The sequence below is a fragment of the Phyllostomus discolor genome, chromosome 7 (assembly GCF_004126475.2).
Source record: "Phyllostomus discolor isolate MPI-MPIP mPhyDis1 chromosome 7, mPhyDis1.pri.v3, whole genome shotgun sequence".
Lineage (NCBI taxonomy): Eukaryota > Metazoa > Chordata > Mammalia > Chiroptera > Phyllostomidae > Phyllostomus > Phyllostomus discolor.
In genome coordinates, this window is record NC_040909.2 from 32,689,841 (window position 1) to 32,713,434 (window position 23,594).

The 23,594-nt window shown below is 35.6% G+C and overlaps 1 protein-coding gene across 4 annotated transcripts in view; it reads left to right on the forward strand.

The window, feature by feature from the left end:
• PPP2R3A (protein phosphatase 2 regulatory subunit B''alpha) overlaps positions 1 to 23,594 on the forward strand; it is a 157,597-nt gene that overhangs the window by 117,072 nt on the left and 16,931 nt on the right. For 3 of the 4 annotated variants that reach the window (XM_028519000.2, XM_036030691.1, XM_028519001.2), the window contains 3 exons: positions 2,399 to 2,574; positions 3,125 to 3,243; positions 5,037 to 5,143. In XM_028519000.2, the coding sequence (XP_028374801.1) occupies positions 2,399 to 2,574; positions 3,125 to 3,243; positions 5,037 to 5,143 (402 nt within the window). Of the gene's footprint in view, positions 1 to 2,398; positions 2,575 to 3,124; positions 3,244 to 5,036; positions 5,144 to 6,054; positions 6,059 to 23,188; positions 23,234 to 23,594 lie in introns of those variants that run through there. The other variant, XM_036030692.1, reaches the window with a different exon arrangement.

Here is a 23,594-nt window from a genome sequence, read left to right on the forward strand (position 1 = left end):
AGATGCCTGCCCCTTAAACCAAGGCTTTAACAAGGAAATAGCCTCTTTCACAAAAAGTCCGGGCATTTCAATCAGCTGCTTCTGCACTGGGCAATGCTGCAGGTAGATTAGTGAGCCCATGTACTGTTTAAGAACTGTTTCTCATTTCACTATAATCTTGTTTGGTCTCATGGATGTGAGCCCCATTGATTTTCAAAGCTAGATGTTTTGGGGAGTCATCTCTCAGTTGCAGGTCTTAAAATGTGCGGTTCAAACTCTTCACTTCCCAGGAGGAAGCTCCAGGTTTTGAGTTCTCTCCCAATTGTGAGTCACCATCCCAGGGGTGGGATTTATAATGAGTGTGTTTCAGCCCCTTCTGCCTGCTTAAATGTGGGTTTTTTCTTGTTTTCCCAATATGTGGGAGTCCTCAACTAGTTCTTAAAAGAGGGGGTTTTAAAAGACTATTCCTCCTTTATAGAACTGTAGAGTTGGTGTGTCTGTGCAAAGAGTTGAGTTCAGGATCTTCCTACGTTGGCACCTTTAACTGGAACTCCTCCCATGTTCATTAGGTCATTATTCTCAATAACCAAGATACAGTATCAAGCTAACCTAAATGTCCATCAGTGGATAAATGAGGGGAAAATGTGGTTTATATATGCACAAATACAACTAATATTTAGCCTTTAGAAAGAAGGAAATCCTGTCATTTCAACAACATGGATGAATGTGGAGTAAATTATGCTAAGTGAAATAAGTCAGGTACAGAAAGATAAGTACTGCATGATCTCACTTATATGTGGAATCTAAAAAATTCCAACTTCCAGGAGCAGAGAGTAGAATGGCAGTTACCAGAGGGGTATGGGTGACATAGGGAGGTACTGGTCAATGGGTACAAAGGGGCAGTTATGTAGGTTGAATAAGAATACAGCTCTAGTGTACAGTGTGCTGACTGTAGTTAATAATACTATATTAAAAACTGGAAATTTGCTGGAAATTTGTCTCTTTGCACACCTTAAATGCAGTTTTTATTTAAATGTTAAAAAAGAAAAAAATTAGCCACAATAAAAAGTAAAAAGAAATATAAAATTAACTTTAATTATACATCTTATTTAACCCATTATATCTAACTTGTTATTTTAAGATGTAATGAATATAAAAATTTTGATGTTTTACTCTTTTTTCATATTCAGTCTTCAAAATCTGTGGCGTATTTCCACTTAAAGACATCTCAGATTGAACTAGCCACATATGGCTAGTGGCTACCCATGGGATTGTACAGATCTGAATAACAGGAATTCCAGAAAAACAGAATGGATAAGGAGAAAGAGGCAGGAAAGAAACAAAATAAGAAAGTTTCTAAGAACTTAAAGGATACTAGTTTCCAACTTTAGCAGGCTCCCAGAAAGCCCAGCAAATAGATGAATTAGACCCAGATGAAGGCATTTCATAATATTTCAAAATTCCAGTGACTCAGAGAAACCTCTACAGGCTTCAAAGAAAATGAAAAAATTAAAAGGTTACAAAGGATCACATATCAACATGACTTTAGACTTCTCAACAATAATAGATAGATAGAAGACAGTGGATCAGTGCCTTTAAAATTCTGAAGGAAAAGCACCCCCAGCTATAATTCTATAACTAGCCAAAATACCAAACAAGTTAGGGGGCAGATAAAAGGCATTTTCAAGTATTCAAGGTCTCAAAAACTGTACCTTCCATGCTACTGAAGAATGTGTTACACCCAACAAGGAAGTAAACCAAGAATGGGAAAAATGTGAGACACAAGAAACAGGAGAAAGATGAAAGGAGTCCCTACGATGCACCTCTGAACCAGGCCTAGAGATCAACCAGTTCAGATTAGAGTAGGTCAGAAGGAACCAAGGAAGACTTCATCAAAAAAATCCAATTCATAGAATACCTGACAGGACTAATTATGGATGTAAAAAAACTGGCAGAGATTTTTGGGTTAAATTAGTAATACATACCCAGAAAACTAAGCAAATAAGAGATTAAAAATATAAAGTTATAAATTCTCAATGTTCAGTAATTTAAATTATTAAGAAGTTGGGGTTGGCAGGTAAATAAAGTGGAACAAGTGGTAAAAGAGTTAAAACCTCATCTTTCTTACTATGAAATACATTGTTCTTAAAAAGAAGTGTTAAAAAGGAGCAATATAGGCATCTTATCTGAAAATACAAAATAAAAAAACAAAATAATCAGGTGTAGAAAATGGTTCTGGAGAAGGGAAAATAAAGGAAAAAAGGTCTGCCATTTCTTCTTGCAAATTTTATAAAACTATGTCTAAGTCTGAAGTATACACATGTATTTTTATTTAAAAAAAAAAAACATGGGCAATAACAACTCTGAATGAATAAAGGACTTTTACCAGCCATTGCTGATGAGTGTTCCTGTCTCCTAGCATTGAGTATTGGTTCCGCTGCATGGACGTGGATGGGGATGGTGTGCTGTCCATGTATGAGCTGGAGTACTTCTACGAGGAGCAGTGTGAGCGGATGGAGGCCATGGGCATTGAGCCCTTGCCGTTCCATGATTTGCTGTGCCAGATGCTTGACCTGGTGAAACCAGCCAGTGATGGTAAGATTGAGTGATGGGCCATTTTCACTGTTCACCTGTGCAACCAAGTGGGGCATATAATCCTGTTTGTCCTGACGTACTTAACTCTACAGAGGCTTTCATACAGGCTTCCCAAACACAGAAGTATTTAAATTTCTCCTTTACTATTAGTATAGAACCAACAATTTATGGCAAATCCTGTTTAAGAAATGGGGTTTTTTTCCATAGAAACAGAAAGCAATTAGTGATTGCCAGGGGCTGGGGAGGGGTCAGGTAAAGAGAGATGGGGTGGCACTGCTTGATGAGAGAGTACAGAGTTCCCTATTGAAAGGTGAAGAAAATGTTAAGGAAATCAATAGTGGTGATGGATGCACAACATTGTGAATATGCTAAAAGCCACTTAATTATACACTTTAGAATGGTTAAGATGTGAATTTTACCTCAAAAAAAAAAAGAAATGAGATTTTTATAATAAAATAAATGTATACGTATTCTTTTTAAACGTCAAGAAAAGTTTTTTTTTCATTTGCCAAAACAGCTCTTGGAATTTACCAGCTTTGTTTTCATGTAGGCAAAATAACTCTACGAGATCTGAAGAGATGCAGAATGGCTCACATCTTTTATGACACTTTCTTTAATCTGGAGAAATACTTAGACCATGAACAGAGAGATCCCTTTGCAATCCAGAAGGTAACAGTATAGTTTTAAGTTCTATTTGAGGGTCGCAGTGTCAGTGGCTATGTGCTACAGGTAAAAATGGTTTTTGTCTGCAGGAATCGAGATACTTAAAGAGGTAACATTTAAAACATTCCATCATGTACTGAAAAGAGAGAATAAAGGACTAGAGCATGTCTCTCCTGACACCTAATCAAGTATAGGTAACCTGCATTTGCCTATCAGTGAGTGAATTTTATGGCCTGTGTGTACTTACATATACATTAGAAACTAGTTATAAAATTTTTTTGACAAACATTTCTAACTTAAAAATGTGTCAAGAGCACATCTGTATTAGAAAGTATGTTGGGTTTGATTTAATTATATCATTCATTTCCAGAATGACATGGTAAATAGCTTTCCCCATCATGATGAAAACGAGAAACTCTCTGTGATAGCCTTCAGATAACATAACACTGTTTCAAGTGTTAATGGTTGCTGTTCATGACTATCAGTTTGAAATCATTCCACACCTGAATAGAAATGAGTACCTTCCCCATACACAAAAACCTGTGGACCCTCAGAAAACCTGGATATATGATCCCTGTCAAAAACAAACAAAAAGCAGAATATCACCACTTCCTCCTCTATATTCTGTTTTAAAAGTAAAAATTATGTTGATAGAAAAGGACTGTCTCAGTGGGTCCTACAGGAATACAACCACAGGAAACTTAGAGTCTTTTCTTTCCACACAATGCATAAATTTTTGACCTAAATAGTAGTGAGAAGATGAAGATCACCTCCTAAAAACAAATATTCATTGCCAGTTGTAAGTCTAAGATACATGCCAATTTTACAGTTGTTAAAAGGGTGGGGCTGAGGTTCTAAAAATGGATTAAGTGTAGTAACACAATGTGTGTTCAGTTCTTAGGTACTTGCATTTTTCTAGACATAACTAACCTTACATCATAGGAAAATGCTAACTCATTTTCATTATGGAAAAACATATTTCACCTGGAATGTATAGTCCAAGATGCTGCCCATATTGTAGAAAGGAAAGAAAATGTATAGCCTTTTCCCCCTTTATTTCTTGTATTTGTGTTACAAATTTTACTTTTAAATATATACTTTTAATTTTGCTTTTAAATATATACCTTTAAATTTTGCTTTTCTTTATAAGAGGTGGTAATTATCAATATTTGTTCTAATGTGCAAAAAAAAATGATCAGTGAGAAAGTGCTCAATAAATTCTAGGCACTGTGTTGAAGAGACACTGGTTATGTGGAGATGAAAAACACTCAGTATATGAAGAATGGGTATATAGAGATGAAAAAGAGCCAAAGGTGGCAAACAAGCATGTACAATATAGCAAAGGAAATGATTTGAGGGAGAAGGACTGTGTCCAGAAAGACAGCACAGATGACATGGTGTCTTACCTGACCTTTGAAGAAGCAGTAAAAATTTGCCAAGGGAAGGAAGGAATGGGACATTCCAGGTGAGCATACACAACCCACAAGTCACACTCTAGATAGATGCTGGGCAAAGTGCAAGTGAAGAAGGGACTAGAGAAAGGTCTCTGGTGGTGACGCTAAAGAATCTAGACCTAAAGAATCTAGCTCCTGGAAAGTTCATTATAATTTCGTGATTGGAAAATCACCTTAGGAGTGTTAACCTTAACACTTCTTTAACATGTGGAAATGAAACATTTTTAGATAAGTTTTTTTCAGTAATCTATAACATTTGTGATGGCCTATCTGCAGGCCATTCTGATGGCCTATTCTTTGTCTTTGATTATTTTTATTTCCTCTGGCTGTACTCTTTCCATTCAGGATGTGGAGAATGACATGCCTGAGCCCTCCGACTGGGACAGGTTTGCTGCTGAGGAGTACGAGACTCTTGTAGCAGAGGAGTCTGCCCAAGCACAGTTCCAGGAAGGGTGAGTGAATCTCCCTGTGTCTACTAGCACTTTTTTAGCAGGGGTAAACATCAGGAATATTAAAACCACATTAAAAAATCAAGCTAGTAATCCTTTCCTATTTTTGCCATTTTTGGATATCATAAAAATAAGTGATTTTAAATAACTTTGGTCGCATGAATATTTTCCCTAGCAGTCTTTCTCTTTCCCTCCTAACTAATTTCCTGAAGAGTCTTCTCATGTCCCACTTCCTTTAATGCAGCTGTACCTTTTGTCGTGCAGTCATACTGCTTTGTTAGCTTGTAAATACGGGAGGAGGCTGAAAGAACTAAAGCTTTTTTAAATAATAAGGATAACCATATTTAAAACAAACTTTTATCATATATGGTATTCTGCATTCAACCTTGAATGGGAAGTCACTTCTACATAAAATTTACTATAGTGTATAATTCATAAAAGGACCGTGGTTAAGAAATTAAATTATGAGGCTTTCACTGCTTAGACTATTTCAGTAACTTTATAATTTGTTGGCTCTTTCCCTCACCTAGCAATTCCTTTACCAGTTTCTCTAATTCTTCCTTAGTCATTGTTTTTCTAAGACTCTCCATACTTATTAATATAATGTGTTTTTGACTAGGCAGTACATTCATATATTTAATATTCAAAAAAACAAAAGAAGGGTCAAAAGTTTCCTACTACTCAGTTTTCTTCCTTGAAGCAACCACTGTTATCATTTCTTCTGTACCATTCCAGAGACACTTCCTTCCTCACACACTCACATATATTTACACGTATGGAGAGATAGATGCACATACATATAGACATACATGTATAAACACACAAATACACATATACATTCTTTATTTTTTTCTTACACATATGGTAGCATACTATATTCATTGCTTGTTAACTTGCCTTTTCGACATTTAAAGTTTTGTTATACCAAATCAATAAATTCTAGAGATCTGCTGTACAACATACTTACCTATAGTTAAAAATATGGTTTTGTACACTTATAAAATATGTTAAGAATTCAGATCTCATGTTAACTATTCCTACAGAAAATACATACAAAAAAATACAGAGAAATTTTTGGAGGTGATGGATATGCTTAGTACCTTGGTGGTTATAATGACATCACAGATGTATATGTATGTCCAAACTCATCAGGAGGTATTCATTAAATGTGTAAACTTTTTTTGTATATCAAATAAACTTCAATAAAGCTAAAAACAATAACAGCAAAGATTGGAAGAAAACCGTGGTAAACCAAGCACTTGTATTTTATGATCACTGAGGTATAATTGAGGCTTCACAAATATGTTGGAATCCTTGAGGAATAAATTAATGAAAGCATAACCGAAGATTGGTGGGGAAAGAAACCAATAAAATTAGAGGCTCTTTCACAGATGTAGCTAATGAATGTTTTAGGTTTTTTACAACTGCATAATACTCCACTGTCTTGTTATACCATTATTTTGCAGTCCTTTGTATGTGGACAGTATATTTCTAATAGTTTGCTTTAGAAATATAATGTTACTGTGTTCTGGCTGCTGTGGCCCAGTGGACTGAGCACTGACCTGCAAACCTAAAGGTTATTGGTTCAATTCCCAGTCAGGGCACATGCCTGGGTTGCAGGCCAGGTCCACAATTGGGGGTGTGTGAGAGGCAACTGATCTATGTATCTCTCACACATTGATGTTTCTCTCCCTCTCTATCTCCCTCCCTTCCCCGCTCTGTAAATAAATAAAAATCTTAAAAAAAAAAAAAAAAAAAGATAACACCTGTTTGGATAATGGACTCTTAGTTTAGGGTTATTTTTTTAAAGAAATATAATGTTGCAATAAATAATTTTATGTGTGTTTTTATACACATGTAGGATAAATTTCTAGGTTTAGCAAACATAGCATACTTGCAAAGACATAGGATTTAAGAAAAACCAACAAGAAATGATGCAGACATCCAGAACTAGCAACAATAGGCAACCATTTCTATACCTAGTCCAAAAGGACAAAGAGATGAAACCATCAACAGAATCCAAAGGTAGTAGCTATGGAGAGGATCACCTGACAGGACTGTGACCTTCAGTAATGGGATTTAGCCAGCTTATGGCAACCCAGCTAAGAGAAAGCTGCTTGAACAAATACCCAATTTCATTCTCTTCATATTCTTCGGTATCCTGCTGGCATTCTCCATTGGCTTTCAACCAGAAACCAACAGATAAGAGAACCCACTGATGTGGTCCATTTGGGTCTGCCTCAGACACAGAGCTAGGGGAAGAGTAGATCTAGAGGGATAAACAGAAAATACTCAGGTCAGTAGATCATGTCAAATAGTCTTCCATAGAGACTATATCATTTTTTACCCCTACCATTAAATCTTCACTATCTTTTTTGAGAGTACTAAAAAAGCCATCACCAAACCACTTTCTTTAACCTGGAGATTTTCTTAATATATGTAATCACAAAACTGGGGTCTCATTTTTATAATAATGACCTGGAAACCCTTAAAATCATTCATCATTCATTGATTATCCTGAGGCTGACTCCATGAGTGGAAAAAACTGGCAGGTGGCTTCACAAGCATGATTTAAAGTTTTTTGGCACTGAGTAACCTTAGGAGGAATTAGGGCAGTTTTAATGATCTTATGAAGCAACATCTAAGTATCTAATAGAAAGATGAATAAAATTATCCTATATATGCACAATGTAATCCTATGTAACCATTCAAAATCATCATTTGGAGGTATATGTCTTGACTATCATAAAGAAAAACTAGGGAGATGGGAAAAGGCTTTGAAAGATCAAGTAAAATGGGGCCTAGCCAGGTAGCTCAGTTGGTCAGAACATCATTCTGATAGGCCAAGGTGGCAGATTCTATCCCTGGTCAGGGCACATACAAGAATCAACCAAAGAATACATAAATAAGTGGAACAACAAACTGATGTCTGTCTGTCTGTCTGTTTCTCTCTCTCTCTCTTTCGAATCACTAAGTTAAAAAAGATCAAGTAAAATGGGATAGAAAAGAACAAAATTAGGTATATGTAAGAAAAACTAAAGGGATCTAACATATATATTACATAGAAGAAATAGAATAGAAAAAATTCAAGGGTAATAGAAAAGTTCTTTTGAAATAAAAGAAGACATGAGTCTAAAAGGTCAGGTTCTGTTATACAGGATGAATATACTCAGGAAATACTGATAATGATTGACCCCAGATGTGTGGTGAACTTACCAGAATTCAAAGGTAAATAAAAGTTTATTTGGGGAGGGGTCCATTTTTCAAAGTGCAAGTCACCAGAAAGCAGGGGGAGGGGGGGAATCAGTCTTGCCTTGGATATCTCCACAGTAATAATGAACGCTGAAATACCATGAAACAACATTTACAACTTTTTCAGAGAAAGTCTATACCCAAAAACTTTATAGTAACCCCAGAGGGCATTCAAGAATAAAAACACAAATGGGTATTTTCAAATATTTAATAACTGAAGGGAATATAGCACCTGTGAGCTTTTCTTTAAAAAGGACATAATATAAAACCAAAAGATAAACCAAAATGAAGAGCCCAGAAATAAAACAGCCATGGTGGAAAAGAAGTAATAGTGTGACATCAGCATCATGGCAGAATGATAAGATTCCTTTGTTTCTCCCCTTACATTTACAAGTCAGCCAACTATAACTCAACAAAGGATCCCCTGCACAACAAACAAAAATACCTGAAAGATCCACCCAATGGTACATCCAAAGGCGTGCCTCTTGAATAGAGGAGGGGGGACAAAGATAATGGCTGCATATGCAGTTGGGTGCCTACTGTGGCTCCCGCAAGCATGGTAGCAGTGAAGAAGTCGAGCTGCAGCCCTCACACTGTGGCCTGGAGTAAAAGAGGTTCAGAAGCAGTGTTCCTCTGAGAAAAGGCATCTCCTTTCCTCCCTCCCCATCACAACAGACCCCAGTAGAGGTGCTGACAGCCGTTGCTGATGGGGGCAGAACCACAAGATTTCAGACTTTCACCCCTTGCACTACCCATTCTGGCGGAGCTCAGTAGAGGCAGTGCAGATGCTTCCAAAAAACATGGCCACACCAGAGACCCAAACAGGAAATAGCACTGGAAGCTCTCAAAACCAGGTCTCCATCACCTACCATATGATCCCCACCACAGTGGTGGTGTCCCATAACCCAGGAGAGCCCATCACAGGGGACACCCATTATTCCAGTGCATACATGGCATTTTCTGTAAATGAAACAATGAAAAAATGCCACTATGAGCCCAGAGGCACCTATAGTGCAAGTAACAGAAAACAAAAACTTGTGCTGTAGTACCATCTAATGGAGAAAAACAAAAGTACCCTGCCTATCAACCTGCTGATATGGGAGCAAAACAGTATCTAAACAAGAAAATAGCTAAATAGCTCAAATGTGTGTCAGAGAAACAATCCATCAAATACCATGAACAACCAAGGTAACATGGGAGCACTGAAAGAAAATGAAAAGTCTCAAGAAACCAAACTCGGAGTCATGGAAGATTGTCACTTAAATGATTATAAGATTGCAGTTGTGCAGAAACTCAGTTAAATACAAGAGAACTCAGAAAAGCAGTTCAATGAACTCATGAATAAAATTAATGAACACAGGATAACTTTACCAAAGACTGAAACTATCAAAAAAGAACCAAACAGAAAATCTGGAGCTGAAGAACTTATGAGGAATGCATTACAAAAGCACTGGGAATAGAGCCAACCAGATAGAAGAGAGAATTAGCAAGCTCAAAGATATAAACCTAGAAAAGACCCAGGAGGAAGGAGAGTTTTTTAAAATGAGAGAACTGTACGAGAACTACCTGACTTCATTAGAAAGAGGATCATAGGGATAATGGCTATACCAGTAGGAGAGGAGGGAGAAGGGAACAAAGAACCTACTCAAAGAAATAATTGAGAATTTCCCAAGTCTATGGAAAGAACTAGGCTTTAGAATAAAGGAAGCTAACAAAACAACTAATTATATCAACACAGAAAAATCTTGTCCAAGACACATTTTATTCAAATTGTCAAAAATTAATGACAAAAAATTCTCAAGGCAACCAAAGGAAACCCCATTAGAGTATCATGAGATATTTTAGTGGAAACATTACAAATCAGGAGAGAGTGGAAGGAAATATTCAAAATATTGAATGGAACTATCAGCCAAGGATAATATAGCCAGCCAAGTTCTCCTTTAGCTATGAAAAAAAAACAACAAAGGCTTTCCAAGAGAAACAAAAGCGGAGAGACTCTACTGCAAGACCTGCTTTACATAAAATGTTGTAAGGAGCTCTTCTACTTTTTTGGCTTTCAGCTCAGAAGAAGAGTGGGTGCGGCTTTCTTCAGCTGTCCCCAATCCAGGTTCATCCAACACCAGTGGCCTTCACCATGCCAGTGAAATTCGACCCCAACAACATCAAAGTTGTATACCTGAGGTACACTGGTGGGGGTGTCATGTCTGCCCTGGCCCCCAAAATTGGCTCCCTGGGCATGTCTCCAAAAAAGGCTGGTGATGACATTGCCAAAGCAGCAGGTAATTGGAAGGGTCTGAGGATTACAGTGAAACTGACCATTCAAAACAGGCCCAGGTTGAGGTAGTGCCGTCTGCCTCTGCCCTCACCATCAAAGTCCTCAAAGAACCGCCAAGAGACAGAAAGAAGAAGAAAGAAAAAAAAAAACATTAAGCACAGTAGAAATAATCGCTTTTGATAAGATTGTCGACATTGCCTGACAGATGCAGCACCAATCGTTAGCTAGAGAGCTCTCTGGAATGATGAAAGAGATACTGGGGACTTCCCAGTCTGTAGGCCGCAACACTGATGACTGCCAAACTCATGACATAGATAACATCAACAGTAATGCAGTGGAATCTCTGGCTAATTAAGAACTACAAAGGAAAATATTTCAATTAAAGATCACTTGACAACCAGAGGGGAGGGGAAGGGAGGGAAGGAAAGAACAGGAAAGGAGAAAGGAAAGAAAGGAAAGAGCTCTACCAAAAAAAAGAAAAGAGAAACCAAAAGAAAAAAGTATACAAAACTCTGAGTAAGATGACTAACAGACAGAAGTAGGAAATTGCAACTCTTCTTCAGCATAAGATATTACATACTTAATTAAAACAAATTAATTAATTAAGTATTACATACTTAATTAAAACAGATTAAAGGGGAAGGGGCATTAAAAATTAACTATTTGCCCTGGCTGGTGTAGCTCAGTAGATTGAGCATGCATGTGAACCACAAGGTCACAGGTTTGATTCTCAATCAGGGCACATGCCTGGGTTGTGGGCAAGGTCCCCAGTGGGGGCACACAAGAGGCAACCACACATTGCTGTTTCCCTCTCTCTCCTTCCCTACCCGTCTCTTAAAAATAAAATTAAAAAAAAAGAATGAAGGCTTTAAAAAAATAACTAACCACTGGTAATGCACAACATAAAAAGAGATAGCTTATAAAACGAAATCACAGAAAGAGGAGGAAAGGACTGAAGATGTATAAGTGAATGAAGAGAGGGTGCAATCAGAAGAAAAAGGACAATTGTACATATGAGACATTTTACACAGGCTAATGATAAACACAAAACAAAAATCCAGAGCTGAGACATGAAACCTGGAAAAAAAAAAAAAAAGAGGGAGAAAGAGGAAACAGAGGGAAAAAAATCATGGAAAACCACCATGACCTTAGCAGACATAATCACAAGGGTAAAAAAACAGTGGAGACACAGAGCAACCAGAAAAAAAGGACAAAAATGAATATAGCTAGTCTTCATATATACACATGTGTATTATATATTTATACATATGTAAATATGTATATCTAAATGTATATGGACTGAACTCACCAATCAAAAGGCACAGAGTAGCAGGATGGATTAAAAAACAGGACCCAACTATATGTTGCCTGCAGGAGACTCCTCTCAGCTCAAAGACAAACACAAGCTCAGAGTGAAGATGTGGAAAATTATACTACAAGCAAGTGGTATCCAGAAAATGCAGTTATATATAAAGCAATAACAGACCTAAAGGGAGAAACTGACAAAAATACAATTATGGTAATGTACAGAATACTTCACTTGCAGCAGTGGATGGATCATCCATGCAGAAAGTCAGTAAGAAAATGTAAACATTAGACTAAATGGACTTCCTTGCTATTTATAGAACCTTCCATTTCGAAATGACAGAATATACATCCTTCTCATGTGCACATGGGATATCCTTGAGGATAGACCACATTCTAGGGCACAAAACTAGTCTCAATAAATTTAAGAAAATTGAAATCATACTACACATATGTTCCAACCACAGTGGTATGAAATGGGAATTAACTGAAGAAGAAAGTTGGAAAAAACAACAAATATATGGAGATTAAACAACATGCTACTGAGTAACTATTGGGTCAAAGAAGAAATAAAAGAAGAGATCAAAAGATACATATAGACAGATGAAAATATGACATACCAAAATTTGGAGGGTGCAGCAAAAGCAGTACTAAGAGGGAAATTTATAGAATTATGGGCCTAACTCAAGAAACAAGAAAAATCCAAAATGGAGAACCTGGTATTGCACCTTTAAAGAACTAGAAAAGGAAAAACAAAGCCCAAAGTCAGTAGAAAGAAGGAAATAAAAATCAGAATAGAAATAAATGAAATAGAGAACAAAAAGGCAATAGAAAAAATTAATGAAACAAGGAGCTTGTTCATTGAAAAGATAAATGAAATTGATAAACCTCTGGCTATACTCACTAAGGAGAAACAAGAAAGGACTCTAATAAAATTAGAAATGAAAGAGGAAAAGTTAGAATGGACACCACAGAAGTACAAAGAATTATACGAGAATACTATGAAAAATTATGTCATGAAATTCAATAGCCTAGAATAGAAAAATTCTTAGAAGTATACAACCTTCCTAGAGTGAATCATGAAAAGGAGGAAAACCTAAATAGACCCATCACTAGTAAGTAATTTGAAACAGTATTCAAAAACCTGCCAACAAATAAAAGTCCAGGACCAGGTGGCTTCACTGGTAAAGTCTATCAAACATTTTTAAAAAGCTTTAATACTAGTCCTTCTCAACCTCTTCCAAAAAATTGAAGAAGAGGAAATACTTCCTAACTCATATTATATAAGACTAACATTACCCTGATTCCAGAACCTGGCAAAGATAATGTACAGAAAAAAAAAAAGAAAAGAAAATTACAGGCCAATACCTCTGAGATGCAAAATACTAACAAACTGAATACAGCGACATATTAAAATGATCATACATCACATTCAAGTTGGTTCATCTCAGAGATGCAAGGATGGTTGAACATCCACAAATCAGTCAATGTGATACATCATATTGACAAAGTAAAAGAGAAAAAAATCATATGATCATATCAATACATGCAGAAAAAAATTGACAAGATGCAGTATCCCTTGGTGATAAAAATCATACTCAATGAGGAAAAACTAAAGCTTTTACTTTAAGGTCAGAGGCAAGACAAGGATGCCCATTCTCACCACTGTTATTCAACACAGTACTGGAAGTCCTAGCCAGAGTAATTAGGCAAGAAAAAGAAATAAAAGGCACCCAAACTGAGAATGAAGTAAAATTGTTACTGTTTACAGATGACATGTTTCTAGATATGGAAAACCCTAAAGACTCCACCAAAAAGTTATTAGAAACAGTCAATACAGTAAAGCTGCAGGATAGAAAATCATTATACAAAAATTTGTTGCAGAAAGAGAAATGAAGAAACTTCTATTGCAGTCATGACAAAAAAAGAATAAAATACCTAGAGATGAGTTTTAACAAAGGATGTGAAGGACCTGTACACTGAAAACTATAAGACATTGTTCAAAGAAATTGAAGACATAAAGAAATGGAAAGCTATTCCATGTTTATAGATCAGAATTAACATTGTTATACAGATTTAATGTAATTCCTATCAAAATCCCAATGGCATTTTTCACAGAATAAAACATAAAAACCCTCAAATTTGTATAGAATCCAAAGACCCTGAACAGCCAATGCAGTCCAGAGAAAAAAGAACAAAGCTAGAGGTATATACTCCCTGGTGTCATATTACACTGTAAAGTTACAGTAATCAGAACAGTATGGTATTAGCAGAAAAACAGACCCTCTGACCAATGGAATATAACTGAGAGCCTAGAAATAAACCTACACATATACAGGCAACTAATTTCAATAAAGGAGCCAAAAACATACAATGGAAAAGGAAGGTCTCTTGTAATAACTGTGTTTGGAAAACTGGAAAGCCACATTCAACAGAATAAAATTAGACTACACTCGGACACCCTACACAAAAAAAAATAACTAAAAATGGGTAAAAGACTTAAATATAAAACTGAAACAATAAAATATATCGAGGAAAATATAGGTGCTAAACATATGGGCCTTGGTCTCAGAGGCATTTTTGTGAACCTAACCCAAAAGGCAAGGGAAGTAAAAGAAAAAAAATTAATGAGACTACATTAAACTAAAAAGCTTCTGCTCAGCAAAAGAAACCATTGAGAAAACAAAAAGGCAATCAACAAAATGAGAGAAGATATTTGCAAATGATACCTATGATAAAGGGCTAATATCCAAAGTATATGAAGAACTGATACAACTTAACAACAACAAAATCCAATTAAAAAATGGGCAGAGGAACTGAGTAGACACTTCTCCAAAAGATGTACCTATGGCCAACAGATACAAGAAGAAATAACAAGTATTGGAGAGATATGGAAAAAAAGGAACCCTATACATACTGCTGGTGGGAATGTAGGTTGCTGGGGCCACCATAGAACTACTCTGTAAGTTCCTCAGAAAATTAAGAATATTGCTACCATATGACCCAGCAATCCCTCTTCTGGGTTTATCTACCCCTCCTAAAAATCAAAAACACTTATTTGAAAAGATATATGTACCCCAGTGTTCATTGAAGCATTATTTACAATAGCCAGGACATGGAAACAACCTAAGTACCTATTGTCAGATGACTGGATAAAGAAGGTGTAGTACATATATACAATGGAATTCTACTTAACCATAAAAAAGATAAGTTGCCAGTTGCAATAGGGATGGACCCTGAGAGTATTATACCAAGTGAAATAAGTCAGACAAAAAAGGACAAGAACCACATGATTTCACTTACTTATATGTGGGATGTAAAACAAAAGCCACAAATGAACAAACAAAACAAATAAAACAGACAACAGAATGGTGGTTACCAGAGGCAAAAGGATTAGGGGGAGAACAAAGAAGATGTTAAGTACATGGGGGTTAAACACATGACAACAGAAGGAGACTAGACTTTGGGTGGTGAGCACACAATAGCATATACAGTTGTTGTATTATAAAGTTGTATACCTGAAACTATATGTTATTAACCAATGTTGCCCTTAGTAAATTTAATTTAAAAAGACATAACAGTGAGCAGTCAATCCATCTAAATGTAGAAAGGATATTGATCAGAATATGAGAAAAATAATGTAAGTAAAACTGGGGTATAAAGAAGAAGAAATATATGTGTAACATCCTAGATAATTTAACTGAAATCAGGATGTAGAGAGGAGGAAGAAAATATATGTTGAGTTTCATTAGCAGGGCCTCCATAGATACCCTCTTAAGCTGATAAGTTGAGAGTTTAATAACATTAAACAATTGAAAAACCAAAGCCCGACTCTAAATATTCTATGTAATTCAATCAGGGAAAAAAGTGTACACACAAAAGAAAAACAGACCACAGAGCATAAACTAAAAATGACAGAACTAAGGCAAATATTTTTAGCTCAGTGAATATAAATGGAATCAACTCACTTTTTAAAAGAAAAGGCTTCAACTGTGAAATGACAGCAAAGGTTGAATAAAAAAAGAATAAACACCACCCCAAAACATAAGATTTTTGAAGCAAAAACTCTAAAAGAAAAAAAAAGGAGAAATTAAAACCTATTATTTGCAGCCATAATAAAATACTCCCTAAAAATAAATACAGTACCTTTGTCCATAGACCATTTACAAATACATTAAGCCACAAACAAAACTTCAATGGACTTAATAAAAAGTAATAATAATAATACAGACCAGCTTCTCATTTCAGGTTGGTAGGCTGAAAGCAAACTGTAGTTTTCAATCTCTACACCATAAATACTTAAAAAAAGAAAAAACAACAGAACACTGCTCACAGTAAGAAGAGAAACTTTCGATGTAATAAAAGAAAGTAGATGGGATCAGATTGAAGAGGGAGCCAGAGCTTATGTTCTCTGCAGGAGGATGCAGAAGATAATTGCTACACACAGAGAGAACAGCATTTAAGGATAATCTATACCCGAATTTGACTGAAACCAAGAGCAAGAGGGAGATCAGAAGAAGCACTCAGGTAGGCCGAATGCTATATAGTCATGTGTCTCTTAACAATGGGGATACGTTCAGGGAGCTTCATCCTCAGGGGATCTCATCCTTGTGCGAACATCATAGACTGTATTTACACAAAACTAGATGATACAGCTAGCCTACACACCTAGTCTATAAGGTATAGCCCATTGCTCCTAGGCTACAAGACTGTTACTCTACTGAATACTGTAAACAATTGTAACATAATGGTAATTATTTTTGTATCTAAACAGAAAAGTTACCGCAAAAGTATGCTATAAAAGATAAAGTTTAAAAGATAAAAATATGCTATAAAAGTTTGTGCGCATGTGCACTGGGGGAGCAGGGAGAAGGCCGTGGAGGGAGGCGCCATCTGAGAGAGGAGACATCAAGGAGAGGGAGGAAGGGTGTGAGGGAACAAAGAGGAGTGAGAAATAGAGAGCACACAGTAGGGGAGCCAGAAAGCTTTAGCTTGAGGTGAGAAATAATCAAAGGGAGATGGGGATGAGATGAAGGTGGTGGGGAGAGAGGGAAAAATGGGCCTGAGAAGAAAAAAAGAAACTAAGAGAAGGGCAGGGAGTTTGAGAGGGAAGGGCCAATGAGTGTTAGCCAGGGGTGAGAATGGATGGGGTTCAACTCTTGCTCCCTTGCCAACTCCAGCTCCAGCCAAGGGCAGGCACATACTGAGCCTCTTCTATTTAAGCCCTCCCAAGCTAACAGTAAATTCAACATCAGTAGTCAAATCCAGCCTTGTCTTTCAACATCAAACTTTCTGCTTATAGTCCATTATAATTTTAAGGGACCACCATCATATATGCAGTCCTTCACTGACCAAAACTCAAAACTCGTTAAATGGCATATGCCTGCATATCCCATCCTACCCCTAAAGGAAAGACAAAAGCAATGTGTGTGAGATCTTGGAGCAGAGAAGGCACAACCACTGAAACATCCCATAAGCAGCATGGCCCATCCCTGCCCTGTTCTCACTGAAAACACTAGCAACCCTACCTTGCCCCCTCATAAGCAGCCAGGGCAAACAGAGGCAGCAGTCTATTCTCAACTACATAAAACAGTAGACAAATATCAAACAGTTGACAAATACCAATAAAATAACAAATGCATGAACTTTCACCCTTGAAAGGAGAATCACTATAGCAACAGAACAAGACATCAAAATGAATATGTTTACTATTTTTAGAGAGATAGAGAATATTGCACTCTTGAAGCAACACTGACCACTTTCCTGGAAAGGAAGAAAATTTAAATGATAGAACACATGGGGCTGAATATTAGAATGAACACAGCTGAGAAGCTTTTTATTTGGAATGGTAATTGTGGTTCTGTGGTAAGAAATCCTTGTAGAAACCAGTTGAAATAGCCAGATAAGTCCCAGAACTTTTATCTGTTTAAACAAATAAAAATATATGCAGAGACAGGAATCAGCTAATTTTTTTCTGGCCAGGTAGCAAATATTTTAGGCTTTGCGGGTTTCTGTCACAACTGCTTAGTTAACTCTGCCATTGTAGTGTGAAAGCGGCCATAGATAATATGTAAGCAAAAGAATATGGCTGTGTTCCAATAAACTTTTAATCATAGACACAGATATATTGTCTTCGTATCATTTTCACATGTAAAGAAATATTCTTTTGATTTTTTTTCAACTTTAAAACAGTGAAAACGGGCTGTACCAAAACAGGTGGCAAGACAGATTTGGCCCACAGACGAATTTCAATCCCACAATAGAGTGAAATTTCAAAACATAAATGATAGAGAACTGAAAATTTACCAGAAAGAAAAAGCTGATTACTCACAAAGTGAATGCAAAAAGAAATGGAGCAGTATCATTCAAACATCACAAATAAAATAATTTTTAACGTAGAATTCTGTTCCAGTTTTTAAAAAGATTTTATTTATTTATTTTTAGAGAGAGGGGAAAGGAAGGAGAAAAAGAAGGAGAAAAACATCAGTGTGTTGTTGCCTCTCACATGCCCCCTACGGGGGTTCTGGCCTGCAACCCAGACATGTGCCCTGACTGGGAATCAAACCGGCAACCCTTTGGTTCCACAAGCCAGCGTCTATCCACTGAGCCATAACAGCCAGGGCTGTTCCAATTTAAATTGTAATGGCCAAATAAGGACATTTTCAGACATTCAAAGATGTAAAAAGTTTATCACCTACAGACTATCTCTGAAAGAAATGTTAAAGGATATTCTTTGGCAAGAAGGCAAATGGATCCTAGAGCAATAGTGGGATTCAAGAAGCAATTATGAGCAACAAAATTAGTAAAATTTATTCCTAGAACTAGATAGGTATTGATCACAGATGCTTTTAACATAAGACAGTAAAAAGAGGCCAGAATAATATGCTACGATTCTTTATTAGAATGGAGACTATACATGCTAATAGAATTGTATTTCTCTAATAATGGCTAGAGTTAAATTATGTCTTAAAAATTTAAGATCAATCACTAACCATATTTAGAAAAAGACAATTGATTATTAACTGGGGAAAAATTGAGTAAAGAAAATTCAATCTACTAAAGACAAGCGTATTAATCAGGTTTCTTTTTGGTGGCTAGTGACCTAAACTCAAATCAAATAGCATAAGCTAAATCATCATCATCATCATCATCATCATCACAAAAGTGGAATTATTGGCATATAGAACTGAAAAATCCAGAGATATTACTGACTTCAGAAACTCAGACCTCTTTTATATCTTAGAAAATTCTTTCCCTTTCATTCTTCAACAAGTATTGCATAAGTGGTGGCAAGATGATTATGTAATAGCTTCAAGTTCAAATAAAAAGAGAAAAATCCCTTTCTCACAAAATCCACCCCTCACCAAAAAAAAAGCCCAGAATTTGTATCCCTTTGGTTCTAATTGTCTTGGTTTGGGTCCAACCCCTGAAGCAACTCCTGAAGATTAGTACTAATCTTGGTCAGGAGTCAAGTCCATCCAAACTACATGATTTTGCAAGGGAAATCCGGGGGCAGGAGGGAATGTTATCCTGATAAAGAAATAGAGTGCAGTACAGTAAAGAAGAGAGAAAAGATAAACACAGCACAAAGCAAATGTCCAGAATAAGTCCAGATATAGTATCAATCGCAAAACTCAGACTGGATTAAAAAAACCCAACTGTAGCCCTGGCCAGGTGGCTCAGTTGATTGGAGCATCATCCCATACACCAAAAGGCATGTTCCATCCCCAGTTTGGCATGTTTGGGGAGGCAACTGATCAGTGTTGCTCTCTCATTGGTTTTGCTTTCTTCCTACCTCTCTCTCTCTCAAATCAATAAACATATCCTCCAGTGAGGATTAAAAAAAAATCCTACTGTATACTATTTTTTAGATTTGTACCTAACATAGAGGTAACAGTCAAATGAATAGTAACAAGAAAAAATAAAATATTGCAATGTTAGGGAGACAAACAGAACTCAAAGCTTAACAGAGACATCAATATTTCAACAACTGTCCATGAAAAAACATTATCAACTTTATGCAACGTATAAAACAAACCTGATAAAAATGCAAGGAAAAATTGACAAGTCTACAGTCATGGAAAAACTAATAAATAGTAAGAAAAGAATATAGAATGAGCTCTCAGAGACAAATATATACTTGGTGCCCAACAAATATACTTAGAACCACCACAAAAGAGCCTACTTATTAAAACAAAGAAAATTGCAATATTTTTTAAACTACTAGCATAGCATACTGGCCACACTTATTATTTAAAATGCAAACTGAAATTAACAAAAAATGCACAATCTAGAAATTTAAAAATAAAATTTTTTAAGTGTTAAATATTTTTCAAAATAACAGTTAAGCTAAAGAGAAAGTTAAAATAGAAATTACAATCACCTTTATTGATTTTTAGAGGGAGAGGAATATTGATTTATTGTTCCACTTGGTTGATTCTTGTATTTGCCATGACCAGGGATTGAATCCACAATCTTGGTGTAGCAGGATGACACTCTAACAAGTTAAGCTACCTGTCCAGGACCAAATTACAATCTTTTTAGCTATCACCTTAACCACTTGGCCACCTCATCACCAAATTATAATCTTTTTAAAAATCAGGTAATGAAAGTATTATATAGGGTGGGACAAAAGTAGTTTTATAGAAAATAATACAATAATAATAATACAAGAATAAACTTGCATAGTCACAGCTGTAAACCTGTTGCTACATCCTATATTCAAATCTATGGGATATACACAAGGGGAAATATATAACTTCTATACTGAAATAAAGAATTAGACTATCCTCTCAAGATACATGAAGAAGGATGACAAAATAGACCCAAATAGCACATAGAAGGAAGAAGTTAAACCAACTTCATTTAAGCAAACATAAGTCTACTAATTTATACACACATATGGCATACTATATACCAACCACTACTCTAAATATTTTAATTCACTGAGTACTCACAAAAACCCTATTCTGTAGATGCTATTATCTCCATTTTACAGGTATGAAAACTGAACCACAGAAGATTAAATAATTTGTCAAATGTACCAATATGTAAAAGTAAGTGGATTTTAGCCCAAGATTGCTACTGGCTCAGCTTTTCAAGATCTGTCTTTTACAGATTAAGAGAGGAAAAAATGTAAAATATAAACTGATTCTCCAAAGGTATATGACAAAATTTAATATATCTTCTGGTTCAGAAAAATCCTGAAACTAAGCAAATTTAAGAAGAGTAACTTCTTAACAGTATTTAAATGGTATTAATACCATACCTGAGAAATAATCAGTTAAAAATATGATGGGGAAAAAATCCCACTGTAATATCAAGAAAAAAAGTGACTTGAAAAATGTATTGTTATAATTCCCCAAAATATGTTGTGGAAGATGATAAGGAAATTCTAAACCTTACATGGAACAATAAATGCACAAGAGTAGCAGTGAGTTTTGAAAAGAAACAAAGTTATGATGGTGTACATGGGAGGGTTACTATATAATTACTATAACTACTACAGTAATTAAACCCAGTATAGTATTCATGCCTAAACAGAAAATTTATGTATAGTAATGTAGTATATAAAGATAGTATCTTAAATGGATCAGTAAAAGACCAACTAGTCAGTAAAATGTTGGCTTACTGAGGTAGGGTGAAAAATGTGCATATTAAACTAATGTCTGCAAGAAAATAAATAGGCCTTAAAAGCATAAAGGTAATGGGACCTGGCCAGGTGGCTCAGTTGGTTAGAGCATTGTCCCATCAACCAAAAGGTTGTGGGTTCAACCCCGGTTGGGGTGCTTATGGGAGACAACTGATCAACGTTTCTCTTTCACATCTATGTTTCTCTATCTCTCTCTCTCCCACTCTCCTCCCTCCCCTTTTCTAAATTCAATAAAAACATATCCTCGGGTGAGGATTTCTTTTTTAGAGCATAAAGGTAATGGGAGAAATTTATAAGGAAATTATTGATAAATCTGAGTACATTTAAAATGGTTAAATTTTGTACCACAAAAAAGGCAAACAAACTGGGTTGGATCATATGACCAGTAGTGACCTTTTATAAAGCATATTCTCCAAAATCAATAGTAAGAACATGAATATTGACCAATTCTAAAACAGTCAAAAGAAAGTAATTTCACCCAGGAAATAAACATGAATATTTCTACTTTACCAAGAGTTAAAATGTAATAACAGTTTTAACTATATATGTGCTTAACAACAAAGGCCCAAAATACATGAAACAAAAATTGTCATATTATTCAGCAATTACAGTTGAAGACTTCAGTATTCCTCTTTTAGTAATCAATAGAACTAAAGACAATCAGTAAGGATACAGAACACTCGAACAACACAGTCAACGTATTTGATCTAACCAATATAGAGAGAACACCCAACAAAACAGGAAAATATGTATGTTTCTCAAGTGCATATGGAACTTCTCTAGGACAGACCATATGTTATGTGAATAAAACAAAGTTCAGTAAATTGAAATGGATTACATTAATATAAAGTATGTTGCTGGTCCACAATAGAAATAAATTACAAATCAATGACAGAAATATGGGAACCCCAAAATATTTGGAAATTAAATAAAAGATACATGGTTCAAAGGAGAACCCATAGGGAAATTTAAAATTATCTTGAAATCAATAAAAATAAAAGAAAATGTAAAAATGTATGGGGTATAGTTATAGTGCTTAGAGGAATATTCATGGCTCTGAAAGGTCTAACAATAATATAAGCTTCTACCATAAGCTGAAAAAAGGAAGAGGAAACCAGACTCTAAGTAGAAAGGCTCTGACTGGTGTGGCTCAGTTGTTTGGGCATTGTCCCACAAAGCGTAAGGTCACCGGTTTGATTCCCAATCAGGGCATGTACCTGGGTTGCCAGTTCAGTCCCCAGTTAAGGTGCATATGAGAGGCAACCAAATGATGTTTCTCTCCCTCTTTTTCTCCCCTCCCTTCCCCTCTCTCTACCAATAAATAAATGAAATATTTTAAAAAATAAGTAGAAAAAAGATAAGAATAGAAGTCCATGAAATAGAAAATAGGAAAACAGTATGAAAGAATTGATAAAACCAAAAGTTGGTTCTTTAGAAAGATTTTTTTTTTAAAGATAGTACATTAACTAGACCAAGGAAAAAAAGAGAAAAGATATAAATTAAAATCAGGAATGAAGAATGAGGAATTACTATAGATACTACAGAACTTAAGATAATTATAAAGGAATATTATGAACAAACTTTATTCCAATAAATTTCACACCTTAGATGAAATGCGACAAAATCCTAGAAAGGCTCATATTACTAAAACTGACTCAAGAAGAAATAGAAAATCAGAATAGACTATATCACATAAATACAATAAATTAGTGAAGTCTCTCCCAAAGAGAAGTCCAAATAAAGATGGTTTCATGCTAAATTGTCAAATATTTAAGGAAAAAAAGTAAATACCATCTTTCGCAAATACTTCCAGAAAATAATAGTGGGAACATTTCCAAACTCACTTTATAAAGCCAATGTTAACCATGATACTAAAGCCAGACAAAAACATCACAAGACATGAAAACTGTAAACTAATATCCCTTGTGAGCCTCAATATAAAATCTTATAAAATACTAGCATGTCAGATC